The following is a 27,777-nucleotide window of genomic DNA, read 5'->3' as shown; positions in this document are numbered from 1 at the left end:
TGTGTCTTGTGGGGTATCGTGTGTAGGTCTTGGTTTTGGGGGTTCCATGGCCTTAAATTTTGCATTCTGTATTAAAGTCTTGGGATATTTCTTTTCTTTGAATTTATTTGTCAAAATTCTGGATTGTATTTCATAATCTTGGACATCTGTACATGGTTTAACTTTAGCAGTTTTCATCATAAACCATGGACAACCAACACTCCATACAACCAATTCAGACGCATTCATAAGAACTGTACAGATGTCCAAGATTATGAAATACAATCCAGAATTTTGACAAATAAATTCAAAGAAAAGAAATATCCCAAGACTTTAATACAGAATGCAAAATTTAAGGCCATGGAACCCCCAAAACCAAGACCTACACACGATACCCCACAAGACACAACATTACGGTTCATCACGAAATACAATGCTCAACACACAGCTATAAAAGATATCCTCACCCAGAGATGGGAAATCTTGCAACAAGATCCCTATCTACGTGAACACATCCCCAAGAAACCAATCATGACGTACCGGAGAGCGCCCAATCTCCGAAATCTACTGGCTCCCAGCAAGCTCAAATCTGATAACAAGATGAATACACTACCGGCGGGATCTTTTACCTGCCTTAAAAAACGATGCCTTGCTTGTAGCTTCATTACCAGTACTGATCATATTGTATCCCACCATGACAATATAGTATACCCAATACTTAAGCACATAGATTGTGACACCAGGTTTGTCATCTATGTGGCTACCTGCCCATGTAAAGTACAATATGTTGGACGCACCAGCCAACTACTTAGAGAAAGAATAGGCCAACACAAACGGAATATCTGGAAAGGGCTTGCTACTCACAGCCTGTCAAGACACTTTGATCAGGCCCATAACAGAAACACGACAGAAGTTTCTTTCATAGCATTAGAGGCTATAAACCCTATGAAACCAAATGCAATTCAAATACTCAAAAACAGAGAGATATATTGGATCCAAACATTAAAGACACTCACACCCCTAGGACTGAACGAACAACTAGAGAAAACTTTTTGAATATATTTATCCCACACTTACATTCCGCCCCTTACCCTACAGCGTTGGGTATGGAGGAGATCTGGCCACAATTACAGTACTTACCTTTCTCCCCGTCCCTGCATAGTATACCAGTAATTTGGCAATATTTTGACCTATTTAGGCAGATATTTATGACCATGACCCATGTTCACAATTGTCACTCTCTTTTAATCATTTTTATGGTTTTAATAATAATTTATATATTACATTTTACCACTGCTTTTTTACCCCCCCCCCCTTCCCTTTATATGTATGTATGTGTGCGTATTACACATATATATACATATATATTTTATTTTATTTTCAATTTTTGTCTATCAATAATTATCCTCTATCCTTAATCTACATAGGCCTATCAATAATTATCCTCTATCCTTAATTTACATAGGCCACCACGGATGGTTACTAGATTGGTCTGACAATCCAATCCATTTAAGCATTATGAATTTTCCATTATTTATATTTGATTAGTACTTTTTTGTTTTTATTATTATTATTTTTTTATTATTATATTTTTTTATAATATTTTTTATTATTTTTTTGTATATTTTTGTGTATTTTTTTGTATTTTTGTATTATTATTTTTTTTTTTTTGTTTTATTATTTATTTTTTTATTTTTTGTATTTTTTTGTATATTTTTTTGTATTTTTTTGTATTTTTTTGTTTTGTTTTTGTTTTGGTTTATCTGAACATGAATCCTTATGTATGTATATATATTTTCCATTATTATATTATACCATATGTTTTTATAAGGAATATTGTTGAGACCCACATTATACACATTACGTATCTCCGTATGAGATGTCACACGAGAGTAGGATGCCCACTAGTTTGATGGCAGCCCAGCCATCATGCCCCTAACCTACGCACTTCCGCTCCGTACTGCTCTTATGTGGATATCACATAAGTATACCATGCCCACTAGTAAGATGGCGGCTCAGCCATCATACCCTTAGCTGACGCATTTCCGCCTTGTACAGGTCTCCATAGGCGGATTACGCGTTCCCTCATTAGAGATCCATTAGTCACGCCCTTCCATACACGCGACACACCACGCCCCCCATCACCCGGACGTCACGATACGGAAGGTTTTTTAGATACGATTGTGGCGCCAACCTGCAGCAAAGGCGCCACACTCGTCTGCACAAGGACACTGGTAAGTGATGTTTTTCCTCCCAAATCCAGTGTTTATTTTGCTCCCCTCACTTCCTTTGTCCCTCGTTAGTATGCGATAGTCTGGCCACCCCCCACCGCTCTATCCGCATGGTTCTACAAAACTTTCCATGTTCAAGTTTAGACACATCCATTGAAAAGCTCTTTTGGTGGTGTATATTATACTTATTGTGTGTTTTCTCATATATATGTATATAGGATAGGAGAAGGTGCTATTTTTGCATGTATGAGGATATGGACTGTAGATGGCCAGACTTTGGCAAATATATACAATGCGTTTGTGGACCAAGCAAGTGCGAGATTACATGGCACTAGATGGCTGACAAGAGTATATGTCTGTGTTTTTCATGGATGCAATGTCTCTTGTCTTTCATATATGTTATGTTATTATTTGCTGACGTAATCAGAGATTGTATTATATTATGTTCAGCTTAAATATTGACTGATGTTCATCTTTGATTTTTGATTTCTGATTGTTGTTTACAGTTGGGTCTTTTGTTATGTTTTTTGTATCTTTCAGTTGCTCCTGCTTGTAAAAGTTTTTTTGCCTGAGGAAGCGGGCTTGGGACCCGTGAAACGCGTTGCAAACTGTACAATTTTATTGGGAGTTTTTATTAAATTGACCATTTTTACACACAGCAGTGCTTGTGTTTTGTTGTTGGGCGGGTAGATCCACCCACACCACCCACACTTTTATTGATTTTAATTGGTACTAATTTTATTCTACTGGCGCCTCTGTATACTACATTACGATTGATCCACCTGGTGGATGGGTGTTGACACCCTCTTTTTTCTATCTACGGAGAGCGACATTTTTAACCTGAGCGGGGACAGGTTTAAATTCCTCGCCTGCGATTTAAGTGGTTGCCTGGACTCGGCAACCCAGACTTGTGAGTATAACTTTAATTGATCACCCTATGCCAGTTGTATTACAATAATACACTATCGGGGGCTCTCGATTGTCTTTTTCTCTTCTCTACCATTGATGCCAGGTCACCCTCCCCCCAGCACTCTGAAAAAAAAACAGGTGCTGGGGAGGGTGGGGGTAATGTGGGTGATTGGGAAAAAGGATTGGAGAGGGTTAAGCGTCAGGAACTCCCACTCCTGGAAGAAAACTCAAGAGAACAGTTAAAGTGGACCTGAACTCTTGCACAGGACAGAAGGAAACCCTAGAGAAATGTGTATGTGTTTATAGAGTTTATGCTGTCTAATTATCTTTAAGAGCAGACAGGAGTTGTGAGTTTAGGTCTGCTTTAATTGTTGTACCTCCAGAATGCACTGCTATGATGTGACTCAGAGGCGGCCTTTGGGGGTGGCAAGTGGGGCGATCGCCCCAGGCTTTGCACATGAAGAGGGCCCCGCATGTCATGCCCGCCATCAGAGCCCGGGACAAGGTCCTCCAGCACCCAAGGCTGAGACACCAAAGTGCGCCCCTCCATCCCTCCCACCCCAGCCGTCACACACTGATTGCTATTAGACTAAGAGGGCCACAGGGCCCACAACCTCCCCAACACCTTAATATCTAGTTATCTGGCTTGCAGTCACTGCTATGTATCCCCTTTTCTTATTTCTTTCTGCTTCATACACAATTAGGAATGACAGCTGAATGAATTGTGCGCCCCCTCCTACGCTGCGCCCTGAGGCTGGAGCCTCTCCAGCCTATGCCTCGGCCCGGCCCTGCCCGCCATACCATGCTCATTTTGGTGGTTGTGAAGGAAAGGTCTACAGAAGTCTAGCTGTTTGTGTTCTGAGCAGTGTGTCATTTATAAATACTCAGATTTTCCTATTTTGTTTACACGCCTTATATATTTTGCACCGCCCCCTCCCTTTATTGCTTAGGTTTTCGTCTTCAGCATGCTTTACTGTACTATGCCGTTTGCATTTTTGTAATGAATTTCTGCACTGACATGAAGCTTGCCAAATGTCAGATTAAGGTAACATGCAAGAGCCTCAGCCTGAGGGCCCCAGGGGCATTTAGATCAGTCAAGCATGGACTGGAGCTAGAGGGTGCTCAGGCTGGAGCTTCCAGACTGGCTGGGGATTGGTGCTAGGTTTCATGGGGAGCTAGGGATAGGTAGAGGCTGGCTGGGGAGTTAGGGATAGGTACAGTTTGATTACATTACGTATTGTAATTGTTCCTATATTGGTTGGCTTAGTTTTTAAACAATAATAAGGCATACTGCTTTAGAGGTGGACAAGCCTGTGACTGTGGTGGTACGGTACATGGCCTACACTTATGGCTCTAGGCCCCGCATATGACACTCGCCCCAGGCCCCGCATACTCTAAAGGGGCCCATACACTCAGCCGATTTTCTGGCCGACCGATCGATCCCGATCCATCGATCCATCGATTGCAAATCGGTTGGCCAATCGACCGATCGATGGCCGATTTCGATCGATTTCAATGGATTTCCATCGAACTGGCAGGGTGGAAAATTTAGGTCGATCTGATGAGATTGCTTATCAGTTTGCATTGGCCTTAAAGGGGAACTGAAGAGAGAGGTATATGGAGGCTGCCATGTTTATTTCCTTTTAAGCAATACCAGTTGCCTGGCAGCCCTGCTGATCCTCTGCCTCTAATACTATTAGCCATAGCCCCTGAACAAGCATGCAGCAGATCAGGAGTTTCAGACTTTAAAGTCAGATCTGACAAGACTAGCTGCATGCTTGTTTCTGGTGTTATTCAGATACTACTGCAGAGAAATAGACCAGCAGGGCTGCCAGGCAACTGGTATTGATTAAAAGGAAATAAATATGGCAGCCTCCGTATACCTCTCACTTCAGTTCCCCTTTAATGGAAATCTGATGGCAAAAAAATGCCATCAGATCGAATTTCAATAGATTTCAAACTAAAATCTATTGGAATTCTATCCTGGTAAAAAATGTTCTAAAAACGCATCAGATAGATCATCAGATGCATTTCTTATCTATCTGCTGCCAATATGACGAGTGTATGGGCACCTTAAAAGGCCGCCTCTGATGTGACTGTACTCTGGGCTTGCTCTGGTAGGCTGAGACAACACACAAAGCATTCAGTAAAACCCCAGCTCTGCTCATTGTTTACCAGACAAACTTTTAAGTAGAATGTTCTAAAATAAAATTAGAGAGTACACAAGTGCTATTTATATGGTGTTTGATGACAAACCACTTAAAATAGCATCAGTTTGTTTTCTGAAATCACAGGACCCAAAGCACAAGTTAGAAAAAGCAGGATGAGCCCATGTCTGAATTTCTGTAAAACTCACAATACACATGCCATTACAGCAAGGTGGTAACTACATACATGGAGGGCCCCCAACATAGATGTGTTGGGTCAGCCCCCATCCCTACATTCCATCCTGCCCCTCTGGTGATTCCCCCATTATTTACAACTAATAGACCATCATAACCTCCTTAAAGGGGAACTTCAGCCTCAACTGTCATTAAGTTACATTAGTTATGTTAATTAAAATAGATAGGTAATATAATCTCTTACCCACCCTGTTTTAAAAGAGCAGGCAAATGTTTGTGATTTCATGGGGGCAGCCATCCTTTTGGTTGAAAGGAGGTGACAGGGAGCATGGGACACAGTTCCAACTGTTCTTGTCCTGATCACCCCTGCCAGTTGCTAGGCAACAAGATCAACAACATCAGAAATCCTTCATGCTTTGCACAGCATCAGGGGAAAAATGCCTGGGCAGTTTTATTTGATGGGGCGGAGCTTAGCTTCTGTGCAGCTAAAAATGAGCCTTTGGTAAGAAAAACAAAGTTCTGATGCTGTGAAACTGTTAAAGAAACACCAAGCCTTTTCAGTGCTGCTGAGTAGATTTTTAGTCTAGAGGTTCACTTTACGTGCGGTCACCTTAAGCAACTTTTTTTTGCCTTATAGCGAGAGTACGGCTACTATTCCCAACCCCCTCCCCTTCTCCCTACTAATAATAAGTGCAATACACAAAAATACCTTCCCATCCCCTTTTCTTCATATTCCCTAAATGTGGCCAGCAACTCCTCTACCACAACCCTAGCAAGTATGGCCATATAACATCCCTCTAACCAACCATAAAAAATGTGGGCACTGGCCAGTGCAATCTCACCCCCCCCCCCCCCCCAACACACACACAGAGTAGCTGTGGCCCCAAACCGTCATAATCTCGGGTGCAAACACACATACAATTTTGACTGGCCAATCACTGACCGATTTTACCACCTCGATGTAGCATCAGAGCTTTTGTACACAATCTGTTCATAGTATCCAGAATCTGTTGGCCCTTATACTACATGGAAGTGGTAAAAGTGACCAATCAAAATTGTACAAGTGTACTCACAACTAAGGTAAATTATTGAGGGATAGAGGATGGAGCAGTTAACCTCATTGCATACATGGGGAGAACATACAAACTCCATGCAGATAGTGTCCTGGCCAAGATTTGATTACTTGTTCCAGTGACCCTCAAGACATCAGAATAACTATTTCACCACTGAGAGGGAGGCTGGAACAACATCCCAAAAAACCATTAGGATTGGGTACCACCGTCATAGTAGCTTGTTCTGACCGGTAAAGAGTACTCATGTGCATAGAGCAGTGATGTAGACGGCCAGAATTAATCCTTCATTGAAATTACATCATTAAAATAAATATGATTGTCTACAAGGGATTACTATACCGTTCAGTTTGCACGTTATTGCATGATTAACTAATCCAATTAGTAAATGTAAATAATACTGTATTTGAGATGTAAAGTACTAACTATGAAAGATCTTACCTTGGCAGAGGCGGGTGCCCAGTAGCTGGTATCCCTCTGGACAAACACAGGAGAAGCGCCCAGGCTCGTTCACACACTGATACTGGCACAGGAAGCTGGAGTAGCTGCACTCGTCAATATCTAGAAATGTTTAACATCACTTCATTAGTCAGAATCAAACATTCAAATACTGAATAGTAGTCCAGAGGCTTCCCATGCCCTCTTGACCCCACCGTTGCTACGCACGGATCCTCTGAGCGTATCTGACAAGAGCTATTCGGCTCTCAGCTGTACTGTGCCTGCGCAGGTTTGGCCGAAAGCAAGCCGAAGCTGCTCGTTCATGAGCGCCTTTGTGCTACTGCGCATGCCTGGCCGTATTCGCACAGGTGAAGTACAGCCGCACTCGGGCAGGAAGGGAAGCGCAACTGTGAACTAAAAGTGGGTCCCGTCGTCCCAGCCAGTGGCGGAGGGGTTGAGGAAGTGTTTGCTTTTGTTTTGTTTTTTTAATTTCATCTCGGATTTGCTTTTAAAGCAAAGTCAATAATAAAACTACATAACATTATCATGAAATCCTTATTTTAAGCACATTAATTAAGTGTAAGTGTGCAAACACTCAAATATAATTCATCAAAGGATTTATTTTATATCAAAATCACCCATACGGATGTTTGCGATGTCATTATCATAGGCCCTACATGGCTTATTTGTCTCTGTAGATTGGTTTTCCAATTTTCCACGGATTATGGTTAACTGCCAGTTGATGATTATGTCTCTGTGATTAAATATCATCTGAGTTCTTCAATAACATTTTAAATAAAAAAAATATTTTGCTGACTATTTTTGTTGCTGCTGGCACATTAGTACTTAATCCATATTAAGCATTTTATATATTGCATTTGTGCATTTTGATTTGAGTCAGGTTCTACAGAGCAGGCTAAACCAACCTTTTAGAGGTTCTAATAAAATAGAGTGTGTGGGTACTGGGGTTCCAGTTCCAACAGTCTCCTTACCATGCAGAAAAATTAGCCCTGCTCCTTTTGTATAATGGGTCACTTTGGTTCATGCAGTGCTGGAGCAATCATTTAAAGTGGAATTACAGTTCAAAATTTCCACTCTGTTCCAATGGATTACCTACAACATTATAATTTCAAGGAACAAACGTTTGTTTTGAAAGAAAGTGCCTGAGTGGTTAACATATTTAATTTTGTTTTTCGTTTGGAGCCTTATCAGTCACTGAGCTGGGCTGCACTGAGCCAGGGGATAAGGCTTGTTTTACAGCAAGGAGATCCAGTGTGCAAACCACACTGATAATGATAAACACACTGCTATGTAATCGACTGCAATGCTTTCTGATTAAACTGCATATCACATCATTATGCAAGATGTCTGCTTCACATGATAGCTGATGGTGACTTGTCAAGGGAATTCGTGATTTACATTATTCTGAGCCAAAACAAAGTCAGGTAATAAAAAATGAATTTATGATGGGAAACTACATGATCATATGTTACCTGCAGATAAAACTGCAAGGTCAAACTTTCATTAGTTCCAGAGATTTTACCATTTAAAATAAAGCAAATTGGAGTTGAAAGCTCAGGTCTAGATCATCCCTATTGGTCACTGAAGCCTATCATGACATTATGGACACGAGGAAGACGTGAAAAGTCTGGTCTGAATAAAACCTGAATCTTTGGAGACGTATTGCTTAGAAGTGAGTTTTAAAGCAGAAGATCTGTAAGAAGCAGTGATCCTTTGTAAGTATCAACACATGAAGGACTGCTAGGAATCATGTCCTGCCACATTCGCTTGCTGGTGGCAGTATTGACTTTGGCTACAGCAGACTTCCACTGTCCACCAGCAGGTGGCTCTGTCCTGACATTTATTGCCCTGGACTTCCTTTGTTCACCATCAGGTGGCCTACTGACTTTGGGAAAGACCTGCAATGCCTGGACTTGCTTGCAGGTGGTTTTAGGAGCGTCTACTGCAAGATCACCCCACCAGCTGCATCCTGTTGGTGATTAGGCATTGACTATTTATAGTGTACCTGAGACGAAAGCCATCTCAGGTGCCATACTTACCTGGAACAGCCCCCTTGAGGCCACTCAGTTCTTCGTTGTCGAGGGACTGAGTGACGGTGTCTCCTGTCCCTCGCAATATGGCCCGAAAGCCTGGCCTGGTCACGCTTGGTCACGCATGCGTGGCCCAGCCAGGCGCGCTCCCCCGTCGCACTCCTGTCTCTGGGAGCTTTCTGCGCAATAGTACTGTGCAAGCGCAGAACACTCCCAGCAGCTGGAGTGCGACGGGACCGCGCAACTCACCAGGCTTTCTGGCAGTATTGCAGGGGACAGGAGCCACCTGGAGAGACGAGGCAAGACAAATAACATTTATATATCGCGCTTTTCTCCTGGCGGACTCAAAGCGCCAGAGCTGCAGCCACTAGGGCGCGCTCTATAGGCAGTAGCAGTGTTAGGGAGACTGGCCCAAGGTCTCCTACTGAATAGGTGCTGGCTTACTGAACAGGCAGAGCCGAGAATCGAACCCTGGTCTCCTGTGTCAGAGGCAGAGCCATTAACCAGTACACTATCCAGCCACAAAGAGGGACAAGCGGCCTTAAGGGGGCTTAGGTAAGCCCCAGGTAAGTATTGCACCTGAAATTGGCTTTCATCTCAGGTTCACTTTAAGCCCCACCCTTCCTCCTGCTAGGGGCCAAAACATTGTATGCTGCTAGTTCCGAGTCTTAGGACAAACCGAATTGTGATCCCCAATCCTGTTTTTGTACTTGCTTACCTGTTGCCATAGTCTGCATTCTGCCCTGACTTTGCTCTTGCCTGCTCCCCCCTCAACCGTTGCCTGGTTGTACATGCTGTGTAAATTTTGTATATATTTTCTGTGTGTGTATCCTATGTATATATTTAGTTAGATAGTTCCTGTGTGCACGCTATCTGTCATGATACTGTGTTTCCGTGTGTATCCTGTATATAGAGTGACTGCATTTTATTTGCGTGATATTATTGTATGAACATTTGTGCACAAAAGTGCCTTCCAATAACCCTTATTGCACATTATTCCTTGTCTCAGTATTTCTGCAAGCTGTGGTCACCCCCTGGTTTTCTGACCAGTATTTGTAACAGGAACTCTGGTTGTGCGCTGAGCAGGTACATTCATGTAGGAGGCTACGTGCGTCTTGGAAGGGAACATTTGTTTGGATCATTTGTAAACATCTGACTATCATCATATCTCTGCGGGAGACCTGACAACTGAAGACCACATGTATGACTGTATGACGCTGTAAAAATGGAAACATTTTAAAGCACTTAACAGAGGGGAACACATCACAGGAGGAGAGCAAATAAAAGTATGGAGAAATACTGTGGTGACTTTGTTCTATGTGCAATGTTATAAATCTATAATTGTACAATATGTTTGGTATGTAAGTCTGGTATGTTTTCTTTTTACAATTTCAATAATCAAGTGGAGACAAAGATAACAAAAAATGTAGGATTCTATGCATGTAGACCATACATGTCAAACTGCGGCCCCCGGGGCCAAATCTGGCCTTTAGAGCCATTAACCACTCTTAGACCGGCTGATGCCAATTGGTGGCCGCAGAGTGGCTCCCCCAGGACCGTTTAATGCCGATTGGTGTGAAGTCCTTGGGGCTGAGATTAGCAAGGAATACGCGCATGCGCGATCATTCCCTGCCAAAACACAGAGTGGAGCTCCGTGATCAGCCTGCTAGTTCACAATCACGGCTGGCAGGCTGTTAAGAAAAAAAGCTATTTACTTTGTACAGCGCTGCGATCTAGCGCAGAGCTGTACTGGGGCTGTCACTGTCTGTCACTGAGCTGACTGCTCGAGTGGCTCACAAACTGAGCTGATGCCTATGAGAGGAAATCAAGCTAATTGGATCTCGGGGGGAAGGGAGGGAAAGTGGGAGTTAGAAAAAAAAGAAAAAGCCAATTTTATTAAAAGAAAAACAATAATTAAAAAAAAAAATGACAATTGCAGCAGCAATCAGATGCCACCAACAGAATATATACAAAAGTATATCAAGCACCTAACATCATATGAGCTGTCCCCATTTATTGTATGTATTACAGACCTAATTATACACCTCAATGGGTGTATGATACCTTTTCGAGTGAACCCAGGGCTCAACGGGAAGTATCACCTCGGCTCATGCAGCAATAATTCGCTCCAAGGTCTGGGGAGTAACAGTGGGAAGAACTACCTGGGGATATGCTAAGGCGAGAGCCCAAAAAGAAACAAGGACAAGACGAAGAAGAGAACAGGAACAAAGGTGAACAGTTATTTTTACATTGCTGATGGTGGTGGGGGTTAGGTTGGTGAGGGTCATCAGAGGGCATATTGCCAGAGCAATAAGAGGGAATAGTTTTTAACATGGGGAGGAGGTGGAACTCTTTGACATGGAGATGGGATAGCTTTTTTTTACATTGGGGCTAAGTTGAGGAGCGGTCATTGACGGGAAGGTGAGGTCAGGCTACTTTTTATTGTAACAGTGCATGCACATGCACAGTCAGTCCCTTGGTTGACAGTTTTGCCATAGTCTGTTGTTGGTACAAGATGGGAGACTTGACGCATCCATACGCTGAAAGCTCATAAAGACAGGACAAACTCTCTTTCCTGTAGAATTATCTGCAAAATCAACATCCATGTAGCCACTGCCAGCACTTGTATGCTTCTCTGGGATAACAATCAATATTGTCATAATACTCTGTAGTTACTTACCATTACAAGTATAGCCGTCCTGATCCAACTCATAGCCTTGATTGCAGCGACAGAGGAAGGTGCCGTAGGTGTTGTAGCAGCGCTGTTGGCACGGTGCGCCCATGGAGCATTCGTTTGCATCTGTAAGTGATATGAACATCGTGTCTAACGCATTTTGTTGATTAAGAAAATAACCACAAGGAACTCTGTCTTGAACTGTGTGTGACACCTCAGCGATTCAGTATGAGCTTTTCTGGATGGCAGCCAAGCCACACTTAACAGCCTGTTTAAGTTTGACATTTCAGAATTTGCACTATTATATGCATGAGTTCCCAGCCCTTTCTCTGCCAGAGAAACTCTCTAGGGACTTCCTATGATGACTCTTTCTCACATGGTCTCTTCCAACACTTCCACAAAGCCATATGGTGTGTACAAATACTGACCACACAACTTCCTGCAAGCCATTCTTTCTGCCTTCTTTCCATTCTTCCCACTAAACCTATCTAGCTAGCTACACCGAGCCATAATGGTTCCTGCGTAAATTTGATAAAGGCGCCCGCTGTAAAGGCCACAGGAAATGGCTGGTAGTAGCATATCAGTAAACTTACAGATATTCTACTATTCATTCATATACGGGAGCTAAATATCAGTTATATTTCCTGATATTTTACTACAACCTAACCTCTCCCTATACTAACACATACAGTGGTGTGAAAAACTATTTGCCCCCTTCCTGATTTCTTATTCTTTTGCATGTTTGTCACACTTAAATGTTCCTGCTCATCAAAAACCGTTAACTATTAGTCCATGATAACATAATTGAACACAAAATGCAGTTTTAAGTGATGTTTTTTATTATTTAGTGAGAAAAAAAGCTCAAAACCTACAAAGTCCTGTGTGAAAAATAAATTGCCCCCTGAACCGAATAACTGGTTGGGCCACCCTTAGCAGCAATAACTGCAATCAAGCGTTTGCGATAACTTGCAACGATTCTTTTACAGCGCTCTGGAGGAATTTTGGCCTACTCATCTTTTCAGAATTGTTGTAATTCAGCTTTATTTGAGGGTTTTCTAGCATGAACCACCTTTTTAAGGTCATGCCACAACATCTCAATAGGTCATACCCATGCTGGGTGGGAGAAATAACTCTGTAAATGGACAATTGTGTGTAAAAAAATCAAAAGATTGTCATTTACAGAGGTATTTCTCCCACCCAGCATGGGTATGTGTAAAAATACACCCCAAAACACCTTATACTACTTCTCCCGAGTACGGCGATACCACATGATTGGCACTTTTTTGCAGCCTAACTGCGCTAAGGGGCCCAGAGTCCAATGAGTACCTTTAGGATTTCACAGGTCATTTTTGTTTCAAGACTACTCCTCACGGTTTATGGCCCCTAAAATGCCAGGGCAGTATAGGAACCCCACTAATGACCCCATTTTAGAAAGAAGACACCCCAAGGTATTTTGTTAGGAGTATGGTGAGTTCATAGAAGTTTTTATTTTTTTGTCACAAGTTAGCGGAAATTGATTTTAATTGTTTTTTCTCACAAAGTGTCATTTTCCGCTAACTTGTGACAAAAAATAAAATCTTCTATGAGCTCACCATACTCCTAACGGAATACGTTTGGGTGTCTTCTTTCTAGAATGGGGTCATTTGTGGGGTTCCTATACTGCCCTGGCATTTTAGGGGCCCTAAACCGTGAGGAGTAGTCTTGAAACCAAATATCGCAAAATGACCTGTGAAATCCTAAAGGTACTCATTGGACTTTGGGCCCCTTAGCGTACTTAGGGTGTAAAAAAGTGCCACATATGTGGTACCGCCGTACTCAGGAGAAGTAGTATAATGTGTTTTGGGGTGTATTTTTACACATACCCATGCTGGGTGGGAGAAATATCTCTGTAAATGACAATTGTTTGATTTTTTTTTACACACAATTGTCTATTTACAGAGAGATTTCTCCCACCCAGCATGGGTAGGTGTAAAAATACACCCCAAAACACATTATACTACTTCTCCTGAGTACGGCGATACCACATGTGTGACACTTTTTTGCAGCCTAGGTGCGCTAAGGGGCCCAACGTCCTAATCACAGGTCATTTTGAGGCATTTGTTTTCTAGACTACTCCTCACGGTTTAGGGCCCCTAAAATGCCAGGGCAGTATAGGAACCCCACAAGTGACCCCATTTTAGAAAGAAGACACCCCAAGGTATTCCGTTAGGTGTATGGCAAGTTCATAGAAGATTTTATTTTTTGTCACAAGTTAGTGAAAAATGACACTTTGTGAAAAAAAAACAAAAATCAATTTCCGCTAACTTTTGACAAAAAATAAAATCTTCTATGAACTCGTCATACACCTAACAGAATACATTGGGGTGTCTTTTTTCTAAAATGGGGTCATTTTGTGGGGTTCCTATACTGCCCTGGCATTTTATGGGCCCAAAACCGTGAGTAGTCTGGAAACCAAATGTCTCAAAATGACTGTTCAGGGGTATAAGCATCTGAAAATTTTGATGACAGGTGGTCTATGAGGGGGCGAATTTTGTGGAACCGGTCATAAGCAGGGTGGCCTTTTAGATGACAGGTTGTATTGGGCCTGATCTGATGGATAGGAGTGCTAGGGGGTGACAGGAGGTGATTGATGGGTGTCTCAGGGGGTGGTTAGAGGGGAAAATAGATGCAATCAATGCACTGGGGAGGTGATCGGAAGGGGGTCTGAGGGGGATCTGAGGGTTTGGCCGAGTGATCAGGAGCCCACACGGGGCAAATTGGGGCCTGATCTGATGGGTAGGTGTGCTAGGGGGTGACAGGAGGTGATTGATGGGTGTCTCAAGGTGTGATTAGAGGGGGGAATAGATGCAAGCAATGCACTGGCGAGGTGATCAGGGCTGGGGTCTGAGGGCATTCTGAGGGTGTGGGCGGGTGATTGAGTGCCCTAGGGGCAGATAGGGGTCTAATCTGATGGGTAGCAGTGACAGGGGGTGATTGATGGGTAATTAGTGGGTGTTTAGGGTAGAGAACAGATGTAAACACTGCACTTGGGAGGTGATCGGACGTCGGATCTGCGGGCGATCTATTGGTGTGGGTGGGTGATCAGATTGCCCGCAAGGGGCAGGTTAGGGGCTGATTGATGGGTGGCAGTGACAGGGGGTGATTGATGGGTGGCAGTGACAGGGGGTGATTGATGGGTGATCAGTGGGTTATTACAGGGAAGCACAGATGTAAATAATGCCCTGGCGAATTGATAAGGGGGGGTCTGAGGGCAATCTGAGCGTGTAGGCGGGTGATTGGGTGCCCGCAAGGGGCAGATTAGGGTCTGATCTGATGGGTAACAGTGACAGGTGGTGATAGGGGGTGATTGATGGGTAATTAGTGGGTGTTTAGAGGAGACAATAGATGTAAACACTGCGCTTGGGTGGTGATCTGATGTCGGATCTGCGGGCGATCTATTGGTGTGGGTGGGTGATCAGATTGCCCGCAAGGGGCAGGTTAGGGGCTGATTGATGGGTGGCAGTGCCAGGGGGTGATTGATGGGTGGCAGTGACAGGGGGTGATTGATGGGTGATTGACAGGTGATCAGTGGGTTATTACAGGGAAGCACAGATGTAAATATTGCACTGGCAAATTGATAAGGGGGGGGTCTGAGGGCAATCTGAGCGTGTAGGCGGGTGATTGGGTGCCCGCAAGGGGCAGATTAGGGTCTGATCTGATGGGTAACAGTGACAGGTGGTGATAGGGGGTGATTGATGGGTGATTGATGGGTAATTAGTGGGTGTTTAGAGGAGAGAATAGATGTAAACACTGCGCTTGGGTGGTGATCTGATGTCGGATCTACGGGCGATCTATTGGTGTGGGTGGGTGATCAGTTTGCCCGCAAGGGGCAGGTTAGGGGCTGATTGACGGGTGGCAGTGACAGGGGGTGATTGATGGGTGGCAGTCACAGGGGGTGATTGATGGGTGATTGACAGGTGATCAGTGGGTTATTACAGGGAAGGACAGATATAAATAATGCCCTGGCGAATTGATAAGGGGGGGGGGGTCTGAGGGCAATCTGAGCGTGTAGGCGGGTGATTGGGTGACCGCAAGGGGCAGATTAGGATCTGATGGGTAACAGTGACAGGTGGTGATAGGGGGTGATTGATGGGTAATTAGTGGGTGTTTAGAGGAGAGAATAGATGTAAACACTGCGCTTGGGTGGTGATCTGATGTCGGATCTGCGGGCGATCTATTGGTGTGGGTGGGTGATCAGATTGCCCGCAAGGGGCAGGTTAGGGGCTGATTGATGGGTGGCAGTGACAGGGGGTGATTGACAGGTGATTGACAGGTGATCAGGGGGGATAGATGCATACAGTACACCTGGGGGGGGGGGTCTGGGGAGAATCTGAGGGGTGGGGGGGTGATCAGGAGGGGGCAGGGGGGGGGATAAAAAAAAAATTAGCGTTGACAGATAGTGACAGGGAGTGATTGATGGGTTATTAGGGGGGTGATTGGGTGCAAACAGGGGTCTGGGGGGTGGGCAGGGGGGGGTCTGAGGGGTGCTGTGGGCGATCTGGGGCAGGGGGGGGGGAGAAATCAGTGTGCTTGGGTGCGACATAGGGTGGCTGCAGCCTGCCCTGGTGGTCCCTCGGACACTGGGACCACCAGGGCAGGAGGCAGCCTGTATAATACACTTTGTAAACATTACAAAGTGTATTATACACTTTGTATGCGGCGATCGTCGGGTTAACATCCCGCCGGCTCTTCCGTATGGCCGGCGGGATGTTGCGGCGGGTGAGTGGAGACAGGCGCCGGCGGAGGATCGCGTCACGGATGACGCGATCGCTCCGCCCATGCCCCTACAAGGACCGCCGCCATTTGTCAATACGGCGGTCCTTGCGGGGTCCACTTCCCGGCCGCCATTTGTCAATACGGCGGTTGGGAAGTGGTTAATTGAGGCAAGTGAGGCCTGCAGTTCTTTAGATGTTGTCCTGGGGTCTTTTGTGGCCTCTCGGATGAGTTTTCTCTGCGCTCTCGGGGTAATTTTGGTCGGCCGGCCACTCCTGGTAAGGTTCATCACTGTTCCATGTTTTTGCCATTTGTGGATAATGGCTCTCACTGTTGTTCGCTGGAGTCCCAAAGCTTTAGAAACGGCTTTATGACCTTTACCAGACTGATAGATCTCAATTACAGTACTTTTGTTCTCATTTGTTCCTGAATTTCTTTGGATCTTGGCATGATGTCTAGCTTTTGAGGTGCTTTTGGTCTACTTCTCTGTGTCAGATAGCTCCTATTTAAGTGATTTCTTGATTAAAACAGGTGTGGCAGTAATCAGGCCTGGGGGTGACTACAGAACCACAGTTAAGTTATTTTTTTAACAAGGGGGGCAATCACTTTTTCACACAGGGCCATGTAGATTTGGAGTTTTTTTTCTCACTAAATAATAAAAACCATCATTTAAAACTGCATTTTGTGTTCAATTATGTTATCTTGGACTAATAGTTAACGTTTTTGATGAGCAGAAACATTTAAGTGTGACAAACATGCAAAAGAATAAGAAATCAGGAAGGGGGCAAATAGTTTTTCACACCACTGTAACTCCCCTGGTGCTGCCTAACCATAACCACCCCTCCCGGTGATGCTTAACCTTAAACCCCCCCCCCCCCCACCACCACCACCTTGGTAGTTGCCTGACCCCCTTCATGGACGCCTAACCTTAACCCCAATGTACTGCTGCTCTTTTCAACAGGGTATGTCTTGCACCCTTTTTAACTGCTCCGCCAGGCACGTGCCATAGCATCTGGATATATTAGGAATAATTTATTCATTATGCCTGAGTTACAGTGAGGAAGGGAGTGTTATTCCCAAAACTGTTGCCTATCTTACTTTGCAATTTGAAAACCTGAACTTTTGAATACTGATTTTGATTAGTGAAACTAGCTGGCTGTGGTTTTGTGTCCAAACTATGAGAGTCATCCACAAAGTAACAGTTGTTAACTTTGATCCGCCAGTTAAGGTATTCTTTCTGTGTAATTTAACATGTATATGTCAGGTTCACCCCTTCTTTCCCTGCACCACTTGTCACGTGACTGCAAAGCATAAGTAACTGTTCATCATCAGCAGCATCATCAGCAGCAGTGTGGCATCCTCACAGGTAAGGTAAAGTATCGGCTTTGGGCGCTTTTTTCCAGACAGGTACACTTCAAAACCCATCAGGATGAGCATGGCTGGCTTGTGCACCGTCGGTAAGGATGTCCTTACTCAGTGCATACATAACTGATGATCAATGTCTTACCTACACAGGAGCGATTATTAGATGCCAGCTGGAAGCCCGGCTCACACTGACAGGCGAATGATCCGGGGTAATTCACACAGCGATGCTGGCAGTATCTGTATCTGCACTCGTCAATGTCTGGAAGACAGAGAGATTACATCAGATTATTGAAAGGGAGCTGTACATTGTGGGATTACAAGGAAAGCGGGACAGTGCACACAAGTATGTGGATACAGTATGAGCCCACCTCTGTGCTTACCTTGGCTAGCTTTGCCTCAGTCAGGTATACAATTAAAGCAAACCTGAGATGATTATAAACTGATTAGATTAACAATTGTATCTATCCTTTGAGTCCTAAAAATTACTTTTTTATGTCTAGTAAACACAATTCAATTTTCTGTCAGATTGATGGTCGAATCAATTATTTCTGACATGTCCAATAGAGTTGGGCGAACAGTTCGGCTGTGTTAGCCGAACTGCAGCCGAACTGTTCGGCTGCCCAACCTGTCATTTTGCTGTGGCTCTTACTACTTCCGGGTCGCAATGACCCGGAGTAGTACGTCTGCGCTGGCCCGGCGGAGCGCGTCCTAGATCTCTGCGCATGTGTGTGACGTCATGAGTGATGTCACACACATGCGCAGAGAGTGCCCGGCAACGGGAGCGCGATCTAGGACGCGCTCCGCCGGGCCAGCGCAGACGTACTACTCCGGGTCATTGCGACCCGGAAGTAGTAAGAGCCACAGCAAAATGACAGGTTGGGCAGCCGAACAGTTCGGCTGCAGTTCGGCTAACACAGCCGAACTGTTCGCCCAACTCTAATGTCCAATCTCATTTCCGATCGTTTTTCTGGTCTGTTTTTTTATAGATGTGATCAAAAATTGATCAGAAATCAGATCGGATCTGTCAGAAATAATCAAGAATGTTTAATATTGTATTGTCTCATATGCTGACACAGTCTTTAAGTGTCATAGAAGCTAAAATATATGAACTAGTGACTTTTTTTTATCTATCCCCTGTTCTCAGAAGCCATTCTCTGCCAGTAAAGGCTTTTATGTCTGTAATTCCTTATCAGTGAGCATTATGCTATAGATCAACTTAATCCTGACTTGAGAGAAACTATCACTTGCATACCTAAATGTTAACTCTTTCAGGCAGAAAAAAAAGTAATACAGCCTAGTTATTTGTATGCTTAGCACTATACTTACACATGTCTATCTCAACATGGGATTGGTAGATAATAGGATAACAGAGGCGCCAATAGGATAAAAAACACTAAAAGAACTTAAGTTCTTTTAGTGTTTTTTATCCTATTGGCGCCTCTGTTATCCTATTATCTACATCAAGTCCACCCTTGGTGGAGGGTTGTACCCTTCCTTCTTCAACTACAGAGAGCGACTTTTTAATCCTGCTTTGACAGTGGTTGCCTACTTGGTAACCCTGGTTTGTGAGTATTAAATTAATATTATTACTCTATCAATTATACCTTACCAGTACATACTACACTATATTGGGCTCTTGGTGTTTTCTCTTTTTCTCAACATGGGATTGATTCTCTAAATCGGGGTAATACTGCCATGCACAGACAATGCACTGCAGTATTACCCTCATTTCCAGCCGCATGTAGCCCAAGTTACGCTATTAGCGCAACCTGTGGTACTCGAGTGGCGCAACCATTACTATGGTAATGTGCACTACTAACGGTAACGCTCATTAGTAATGCGCATTACCGTAGCAACGGTCATGCTACCCGAGTACCGTGGGTCATACTAAAAGCGTAACTCGCGATCTTGCAGCGGGAAATGAGGGTAATACAGACAGCGCACAGCAGTATTACTGCAATTTAGAGAATCAACCTTTATGTCACATTTTCTTTAAAAAGAACCAGAGACGAAGCACCCCCATGTATTTTACCATATATATCAATGGGAACATGATAGTAAACACCTACCCTGCTCTCTGTTTCATTCTTCTCTGCTAAATCTGCCTGTTAGCAGCGCTGATAAGAATCCCTGACTGAGCATTCAGTCTAGCTTTCCCCGGAATGATTATAGCTGAGTCAGTCTTCTGTGATGTCTTTTCAAGCCCAAGTCTGCCCCCTTGTGGCTCTGCTTTGCTGCTATTTATCCTTGATGCAGCAAAGCAGAGCCACAAGGGGGCAGACTTGGGCTTTAAAAGACATCACAGAAGACTGACTCGGCTATAATCATTCCAGTGAAAGCTAGACTGAATGCTCAGTCAGGGATTCTTATCAGGGCTAATAACAGGCAGATTTAGCAGAGAAAAATGAAACAGAGAGCAGGGTAGGTGTTTTCTCTAATGTTCCCACTGATATATATGGTAAAATACATGAGGGTGCTTAGTCTCTGGTTCCCTTTAAGACCAGTGAACAGACCCTGTAATTGTTTCAATCATCAAAGCAAAATATAAAGATATTAAACTTCTCATTCTGATCATTTAAAAGTTTTTTGTGCGTCACTGAAAATTTTCTGGAGCAAATCAACCCCTTGTGGTCTTGTACTCACCTACACACTCATTTCCAATCTTCCTGTAGCCATCTGGACACTTGCAATGAAAGCCACCCTGTGTATTCACACACTCCTGGCTGGGGAGACAGTCGTCCATCTCAAAGGCACACTCATCAAAATCTGTGAAAACAGCACTGATTTATGAAGGTGACAAGTACGGTAATTACATAGCTCCAAAGTGTCCTCTTTTGGAGGGACAGTCCCTCTATAGGAACCCAATCCCTCTGTCCCGGTTTCTTCCTTATTTTTGTCTCTCTTTCAAGATGTACAGCTCTATGTACTTTTATCCTGAAAAAATGTGTTTGATTGACTCTAAACTTTATTCCCATCCTTTAATCTGATATATTACTAATTTTCAAAAGTTAATATAAAGGTTAATGAACCCGAATAGAGAGGGCCAGTGTGGTTTGAATTATAAAACAACATATTTTTCTTATGAAATCTTTATGGTACGCGTGGTTAGGGGTGTGATAGGGGCGCGGCTTAAGTGTCCCTCATTCTTATCTCCATAAATATTGCTTAAAGAGACACTGAAGCGAAAAAAAAATGATGATATTATGATTTGTATGTGTAGTACAGCTAAGAAAAAAAACATTAAGATCAGATACATCAGTCTAATTGTTTCCAGTACAGGAAGAGTTGAGAAACTCCAGTTGTTATCTCTATACAAAAAAAGCTATTAAGCTCTCCGACTAACTTAGTCGTGGAGAGGGCTGTTATCTGACTTTTATTATCTCAACTGTAATTGAACTGTTTACTTTTCCTCTGCTAGAGGAGAGTTCATTACTTCACAGACTGCTCTGAAAGACTCATTTTGAATGCTGAGTGTTGTGTAATCTGCACATATTATAGAATGATGCAATGTTAGAAAAAACACTATATACCTGAAAATAAAAATATGAGAATATTTTCTTTGCTGCTAATCTTCTAGTAATTATTCATAGTACACAACCAATTCATTATATCATATATATTTTTTTCGCTTCAGTGTCTCTTTAAGGGGAATTTACTGCCTGGAGGTTCATTATCTTGGTTGCTGAATTTAATAACAAACCTATGCTCCTAGTGAATTTATATACACCCAACATGGTGTGATTTGCTACTGAATATGCAAATTATCTCTTTTCGCCCCGTAAGCCAGGCAAGCATTCAGAACCACTGGTGTATAGCAAGCCTATAGCTTTAATTACACAGTAACATCAACCCCACATGTAGACAGCCTGTTTCGGGCTTTTGGTCCTCATCAGTACATGGCAGGGATTGATATGACTGTATGGGATAGGGCTTGGACCAGTACAACAGAGTAACCAAGCAGCTTGGGGTGACTCCACTCAAACCAAACTGCATTTGTTAAAAAAAAAAGTGGTAGAACTTGCAAAAAAAAAATGCAAAAGGGGAACATCAGTCTTTTGGGGGATTTTAACCTCCTTTGCGGTTATCCCAAGCTAGGGTCGGGGCGGAAAACAGCAGCTAAGAGCGGTAATCCCGACCTCTGCTCGGGGTAGCCGCAGGAGGCTGTATGCAGAGCAATACGCGCAGCAGGAGCGTTTCTACATACCTCCCGGGGATCCCGACGTCGGCTGGCATTCTTCTTCCTCTCCTCTGGGGCTCTGCTTCCTGCTGGTGAGATCACGGGCTGTCGTCATGACGACAATTTAACTTTAGAGTTGCAGCGCCACCCGGAGGATGGAGGTATAACTGCAGCACTGGAGCCAGGGAGGTGAGTGATTGCTGAGCTGCTGCAGCTCTCCCTGGCAGCATGATTTTTTTAAGGTTTTAGAGTCTGAAAGGGCGCAAAAAAATTGCACCGCTTCTAGATCCTAAAATCCGGAAAGAATCAGAATGCCAAGGGGGTTCATTCTATTCTAGATCCATCTTTCTTATCTCAAAAAGTTGTGAGGTATGGGTAATTGTAGGGCATTGCCTGGCCAAACACTGCTGTCACATGGCCAAATGCTGTTGTGTTTTTGCTTTGTGTCAAGAAAAACGAGAATCCTGATTTCCAGATAATGTTTATACTTTGTGTCAAGTAAAATACGGCATTTGATTTCCGTTTTGAACAGAGAATGAATTTACTAAGCTGTTAAAGAGCTGGAGAATGTCACAGAATACAAGTGATCTACCAAACCAGCCCTGAATTGGTTACAATTCAATGCGCTGTCTATGCAGCTGATAGTTTTATGGACTGTCCACACACGAGAATTTGCATGCGTTTCCAAATGTGCAAAAACGCCATTCATCTAATAAAAGTCAGTGGAAAATTGCACTTCTGTTAAAAATGGCTAAATTGGGTATGCATTTCCACCTGCGTGAAAAAATGTACTTCCTGCATCATATAAATCAATAATAATACATTTACCCGTTGCATGTGATTTCCATTGACCATTATCTGCGGTGAAAAAATGCATTTAAACGCGAATAGGGTTCGGAAAAATCCTGCCAAAAATAATTAAAAAAAAAAACATTTCTTTGTTACAGATGATACAAATCCTGCAATAAATCTGCATTTTGTCTACTTCCTGCTTTCATGGAAGCAGATATATTGTTTACATCTTGTGTTGAAAAATTAGCAGGAGGAGATTCCTGAGCTGACACAGTTGAGATCAAGCAGGCACAATGTAATTAAAGGACCTCTGTCGTGAAAATCTTAAAATGTTAAATACATTCATTCAGGAACCACGGCAGATTTGCATGGATGCCCTAAATGTTCCTCCATTTCCCCAGATCTAAATCATATGCTCTGGAGTTGTCCTACCATTCAACTATTATGGACAATGGCTCTTAAATTGATTAAAAAAATCACAGATAATAATAGAGACCTTCACTCTTTTTATTGTTTGATGCATAGCCCTGACTTCCTTAGTGGAGATCAAAATAAGACTCTATCCAGATTTGAGCATTTGACATTACTGGCTACTAAAAAACGTATACTAAGGCATTGGCTTTCTCCTACTATTTTTACTCTAAATATGTTAAAAGAAATATTAGGCCAATTAATGCATCTGAAATGTCTGAATTTGGAGCAAGAAAACAAACATTCACTAAAAAAGTTCTTTCAGACGTGGAGAACGTTTTTGGAAAGGGAATGCTCTAGGCCTAGGGAACAAATTTTCAGTGTGATGTCACCTCTCCAGGACACTACTTGGTATTTGAAGCAAAAAATAGGAGGTTATTTGGGAAAATTAGAAGTCTGATTCAATAGGAAAAACTGGAGTAAGCAATATATATAGGGAGACATCTAAACATTGAGAGAGAGAGGGAATTAGGGCAGAGACACCAAATTGTACATAGTTATGGGGTAGAGAAATAGTGTTGATTATGTTCTCAAGATTGCTATAGAACACCTTGATGATGGGCCGGTTCCAACTTATGACAATACAACACCATTATCATACAAAGTATTGATGAATGGAAATACCTGTGTATATTGTTATCGTTTTGAAATATATCTCATGAAAATTGGAAATACTGAGGATCTGATTCTATATGTTGAACGTTGACACTAATGGTGTGTTTTGGGCACATTGTTAACTTTACCTGCTGATCTTCAATAAAAATATATTTAAAAATAAATACATTTTTAAATACATATAAACATATACAAATAAGTGTGTTTCTTCCAGAGCAAAATGAGCCATAAATTACTTTCCTCCTATGTTGCTGTCACTTACAGTAAGTAGTAGAAATCTGACATTACTGACAGATTTTGGACTAGCCCATCTTCTCATGGGGGTTCTCAGGGTTTTCTTTATTTTTAAAAGGACTTAGTAAATGGCAGTTGCTCCGTCCAACTGCCAAAAAAGTGTGCAGCGAGCAGGGGGGGCTGGCCAGCATCTTTGTATACATCCTTTTCAGGGAATATCTTTATAAAGAATAAAGGCCATGCAGAAAATCCCCCATGAAGTGATGGACTAACCCTAAATCTGTCGGTAAAGTCAGATTTCTAATACTTACTGTGAGTGACAGCAACATAGGAGAAAAGTAATTTATGGCTCATTTTACTCTGGAAGAAATTAACTTTTTATTTGTATGTGTTTTGAATTGTAAGATTTTCGCAACAGTTCCTCTTTAAGCCCCTGATGATAATACTGGGTTATACCTTCGTTTTCAAGCTCCATCAATTTGCCTACATGATTTTTATACTCTTGCATCATCTCGGAATTTTCTGCATCTCACTGACCATCCCGACATGAAAGTTACGCTGTAGGAGTGATAAAACATTCAGTACAGCAGAAAAGAGGGACTCGCTAAAGCTACCTTATTTTGCTTGGATATAATATGACCTGAAGAATATTTGCAGAAATGTTATACTTATCAGTTACATTTCAAATTGCTGTCAGCCTTTCGAACCAGTAATCTCCCGATTCTTGAAAGAATCCACTTAGCACGCACCTTCTGCAGAGCCTCTGCAATGTGGCTGGATGGTGTAATGGTTAAGGGCTCTGCCTCTGACACAGGAGACCTGGATTCGAATCTCGGCCCTGCCTGTTCAGTAAGCCAGCACCTATTCAGTAGAAGACCTTAGGCAAGTCACCCTAAAACTGCTACCGCCTATAGAGCGCGTCCTAGTGGCTGCAGCTCTAGCGCTTTGAGTCCACCAGGAGAAAAGCGCGATATAAATGTTCTGTGTTAGTTTTGTTTACAATGCACGTACCTGCCATAGAGCGCCTGCCCGTACGGGCCCCTCCCCCCCGCGAGCATAGTTGTTGGCAGTTGTAATATGTGTGTGCAGCTCTGCATCAACCCCATGCATATTACAACTGCCTTTTCCATTAGGATCAGTTACTATTTTAGCAGTGCATGTCAGACCTGCTTTGGCACACTGAACTTGATTCCCAAAACTTGAATTGTCTAACCTTACTTAAAGAGGAACTCAAGTGAAAATAATTATGTATAAATGATTTAGTCAGTGTTTGCCCATTGTAAAATCTTTTAAATCACTGATTTACATTCTGACATTTATTACATGGTGACATTTTTACTGTTGGCAGGTGATGTAGTTGCTGCATGCTTTTTTGGTAGCTGTAAACAGCTATTTCCCACAATGCAGCAAGGTTCACAGACAGGAAACTGCCAAGAGTACATACTCAGAATTTCTTTGTGGGAGGGGTTTCACCACAATATCAGTCATACAGCGCCCCCTGATGGTCTGTTTGTGAAAGGGAATAGATTTCTCATGTAAAAGGGGGTATCAGCTACTGATTGGGATAAAGTTAAATTCTTGGTCAGAGTTTCTCTTTAAGCCTCATCTACATGGTACAATTTTCTATCAGATAGACGGATCTATTAGATAGATCTAATAAGAAATTGCATCGTGTGTAGACGTCCAAATTGTTTCAGATCAATTTGCGATAGATTTTGCTTTGATAAGTGCCCAAGCAGCCCAACATCTATTGTAAAATCTAACGCAATCCGATTGGGCCAGTTGGAAATGATCTAATAGATCCATCTAATAGATCCGATCTGACGGAAAATTGTACCATGTAAATGAGGCTCTCCTTTTTACCTAAACTATGAGAAGAGCTTATTCATGAGATACACAGATAAGGGGAGAAAGAGTATGAGATCATTAGATAAGGACTTTAAAGAGAACCTGTACTGAGTAAAAATATTTAAAATAAACACATGAGGTAACTTCAAATGAACATTACAGAGTTACCTTGCCATCAATTCCTCTCAGAAGCTCGCCATTTTCTTCTGACAATTATCCCTTCCAGTTCTGACAATATTTTGTCAGATCTGAAATATATCAGTTGCTGTCAGTAAAATATCAGTTGCTGTCAGTTATAGCTGAGAGGAAAACTGATGTACCAGGTAATTTCCATGTTTCCCTATGGCTCAAGTGGGCGATGTTACAGTTTAACTGTGTGCTGACCAGAAAGCTGTTATGGGTAATGACCATTTTCAAAATGGAGGACGGCAAATTCCCTTGATCACAGGGAACAAACAGGACGTGGGACAGGAGAAAGACACTGAGGAGTAGATTACATGGAAGGTAAGTATGACTCGTATGTGCCTATTTTGACTTAATTCTCAGTTCAGGTTTTCTTTAAGTATACCTGTAGGGGAAAAAACAGCCCTTACAGGGAACTCACCTGGAGTGGGAAAAGCCTCTGGATCCTGCCGAAGCTCCCCCCGTCTTCCTCCACTTGCCTGTTCCAGCACTGAGACCCTCGAAAAACCGCTTGTTGCCTGCTCATGCATGCACGGTAGTCTCGTCTGCGCAGTCTGTTACTCGATATGGCTTGGCTTTTGCCACCAGAGCCCGAGAGGGTCCATGCTACTGTGCAGATGCATTGTGGCCATGCTTCGGAGGTCTCATCAATGGATCGGCCTGGCTGAGGAGGACTATGGGAGGTTCCAGAGAGGCTTCCTCCTCCCGAGGTAAAGGTGGCCATACACTCGTTATTAGCAGCAGATAGATGATCAGATAGATTTTCCGATCTATCTGATGTGTTTAGGAACATTTTTTACTAGGAACAGATTTCCAATAGATTTCAGTATGAAATCTATTGAAAATCGATCTGATGGCATTAGGTCCAATGCAAATTGATAAGCAATCTCATCAGATTGACCTAGATTTTCCAGCATGTCAGACCGATTAAAATTGATAAAAATTGGGCGCAAATCGATCGATCGGGCAATCGATTTGCGATAGATTTCGATCGATCGGACGCTAATTGGCTGAGTGTATGGGCCCCTTAAGTATTCCAAATTGGCTGTAGCAAACCTTACAGGTTTGATTTAATTATGAGAAAAGTCAGATAAAGAGAGAAATTCATTTTGTGAATCACCCTCGTAATTTATAAAGCAGTGTACAGACAGTTCTAGGCCACAGTAGCTGATCAGATGGATTGCCACATACAAAAGAGAGCCTCACTTACCTACACAGGTGCCCCGTCCCTCAGCATCTGGTTGGTAGCCATTTGGACAAGGGTTGGGCCTTAGATCAGATCCAACTTCGCTATGAGGGCCGCCAGCAGGTCCAGCAGGGCCACCAACAGGTCCAGTAGGTCCGCCAACAGGTCCAGCGTCTGGGTGGGATTCACTAATCACAGAGGCTGAACGAGGTAGGCATAGATAACCCCCAAAGTGATTGATGCACTTCATTTCTCCCTTGCAGGCATCAGGGATTGTCTGGCATTCATCAATATCTGCAGGAGATTTACAGAAAGACTGTGAGGTCTAATCGGACAAGAACAAGTTACATCATATCTTGGGACTGATTTAAAGAGACACTGAAGCGGAAAAAAAATGATGATATAATGACTTGGTAGTGTAGTACCGATAATTACTAGAACATTAGTAGCAAAGAAAATA

The 27,777-nt window shown here is 43.0% G+C and overlaps 1 protein-coding gene across 2 annotated transcripts in view; it reads right to left on the bottom strand.

Moving 5' to 3' along the window:
- The window catches only part of EFEMP2 (EGF containing fibulin extracellular matrix protein 2), an 83,547-nt gene that overhangs the window by 12,200 nt on the left and 43,570 nt on the right, over positions 1–27,777 (bottom strand). For both annotated transcript variants that reach the window (XM_068261564.1, XM_068261563.1), the window contains exons 4-8: positions 27,342–27,611; positions 20,455–20,577; positions 17,954–18,070; positions 11,701–11,820; positions 6,973–7,092 (exon numbers count right to left, since the gene is read on the bottom strand). In XM_068261564.1, coding sequence (XP_068117665.1) covers positions 6,973–7,092; positions 11,701–11,820; positions 17,954–18,070; positions 20,455–20,577; positions 27,342–27,611 — 750 coding nt within the window. The remainder of the gene's footprint in view (positions 1–6,972; positions 7,093–11,700; positions 11,821–17,953; positions 18,071–20,454; positions 20,578–27,341; positions 27,612–27,777) is intronic.

The sequence above is a fragment of the Hyperolius riggenbachi genome, chromosome 11, assembly GCF_040937935.1.
Source record: "Hyperolius riggenbachi isolate aHypRig1 chromosome 11, aHypRig1.pri, whole genome shotgun sequence".
Lineage (NCBI taxonomy): Eukaryota > Metazoa > Chordata > Amphibia > Anura > Hyperoliidae > Hyperolius > Hyperolius riggenbachi.
This window is presented reverse-complemented; position numbering and strand designations above follow the sequence as displayed.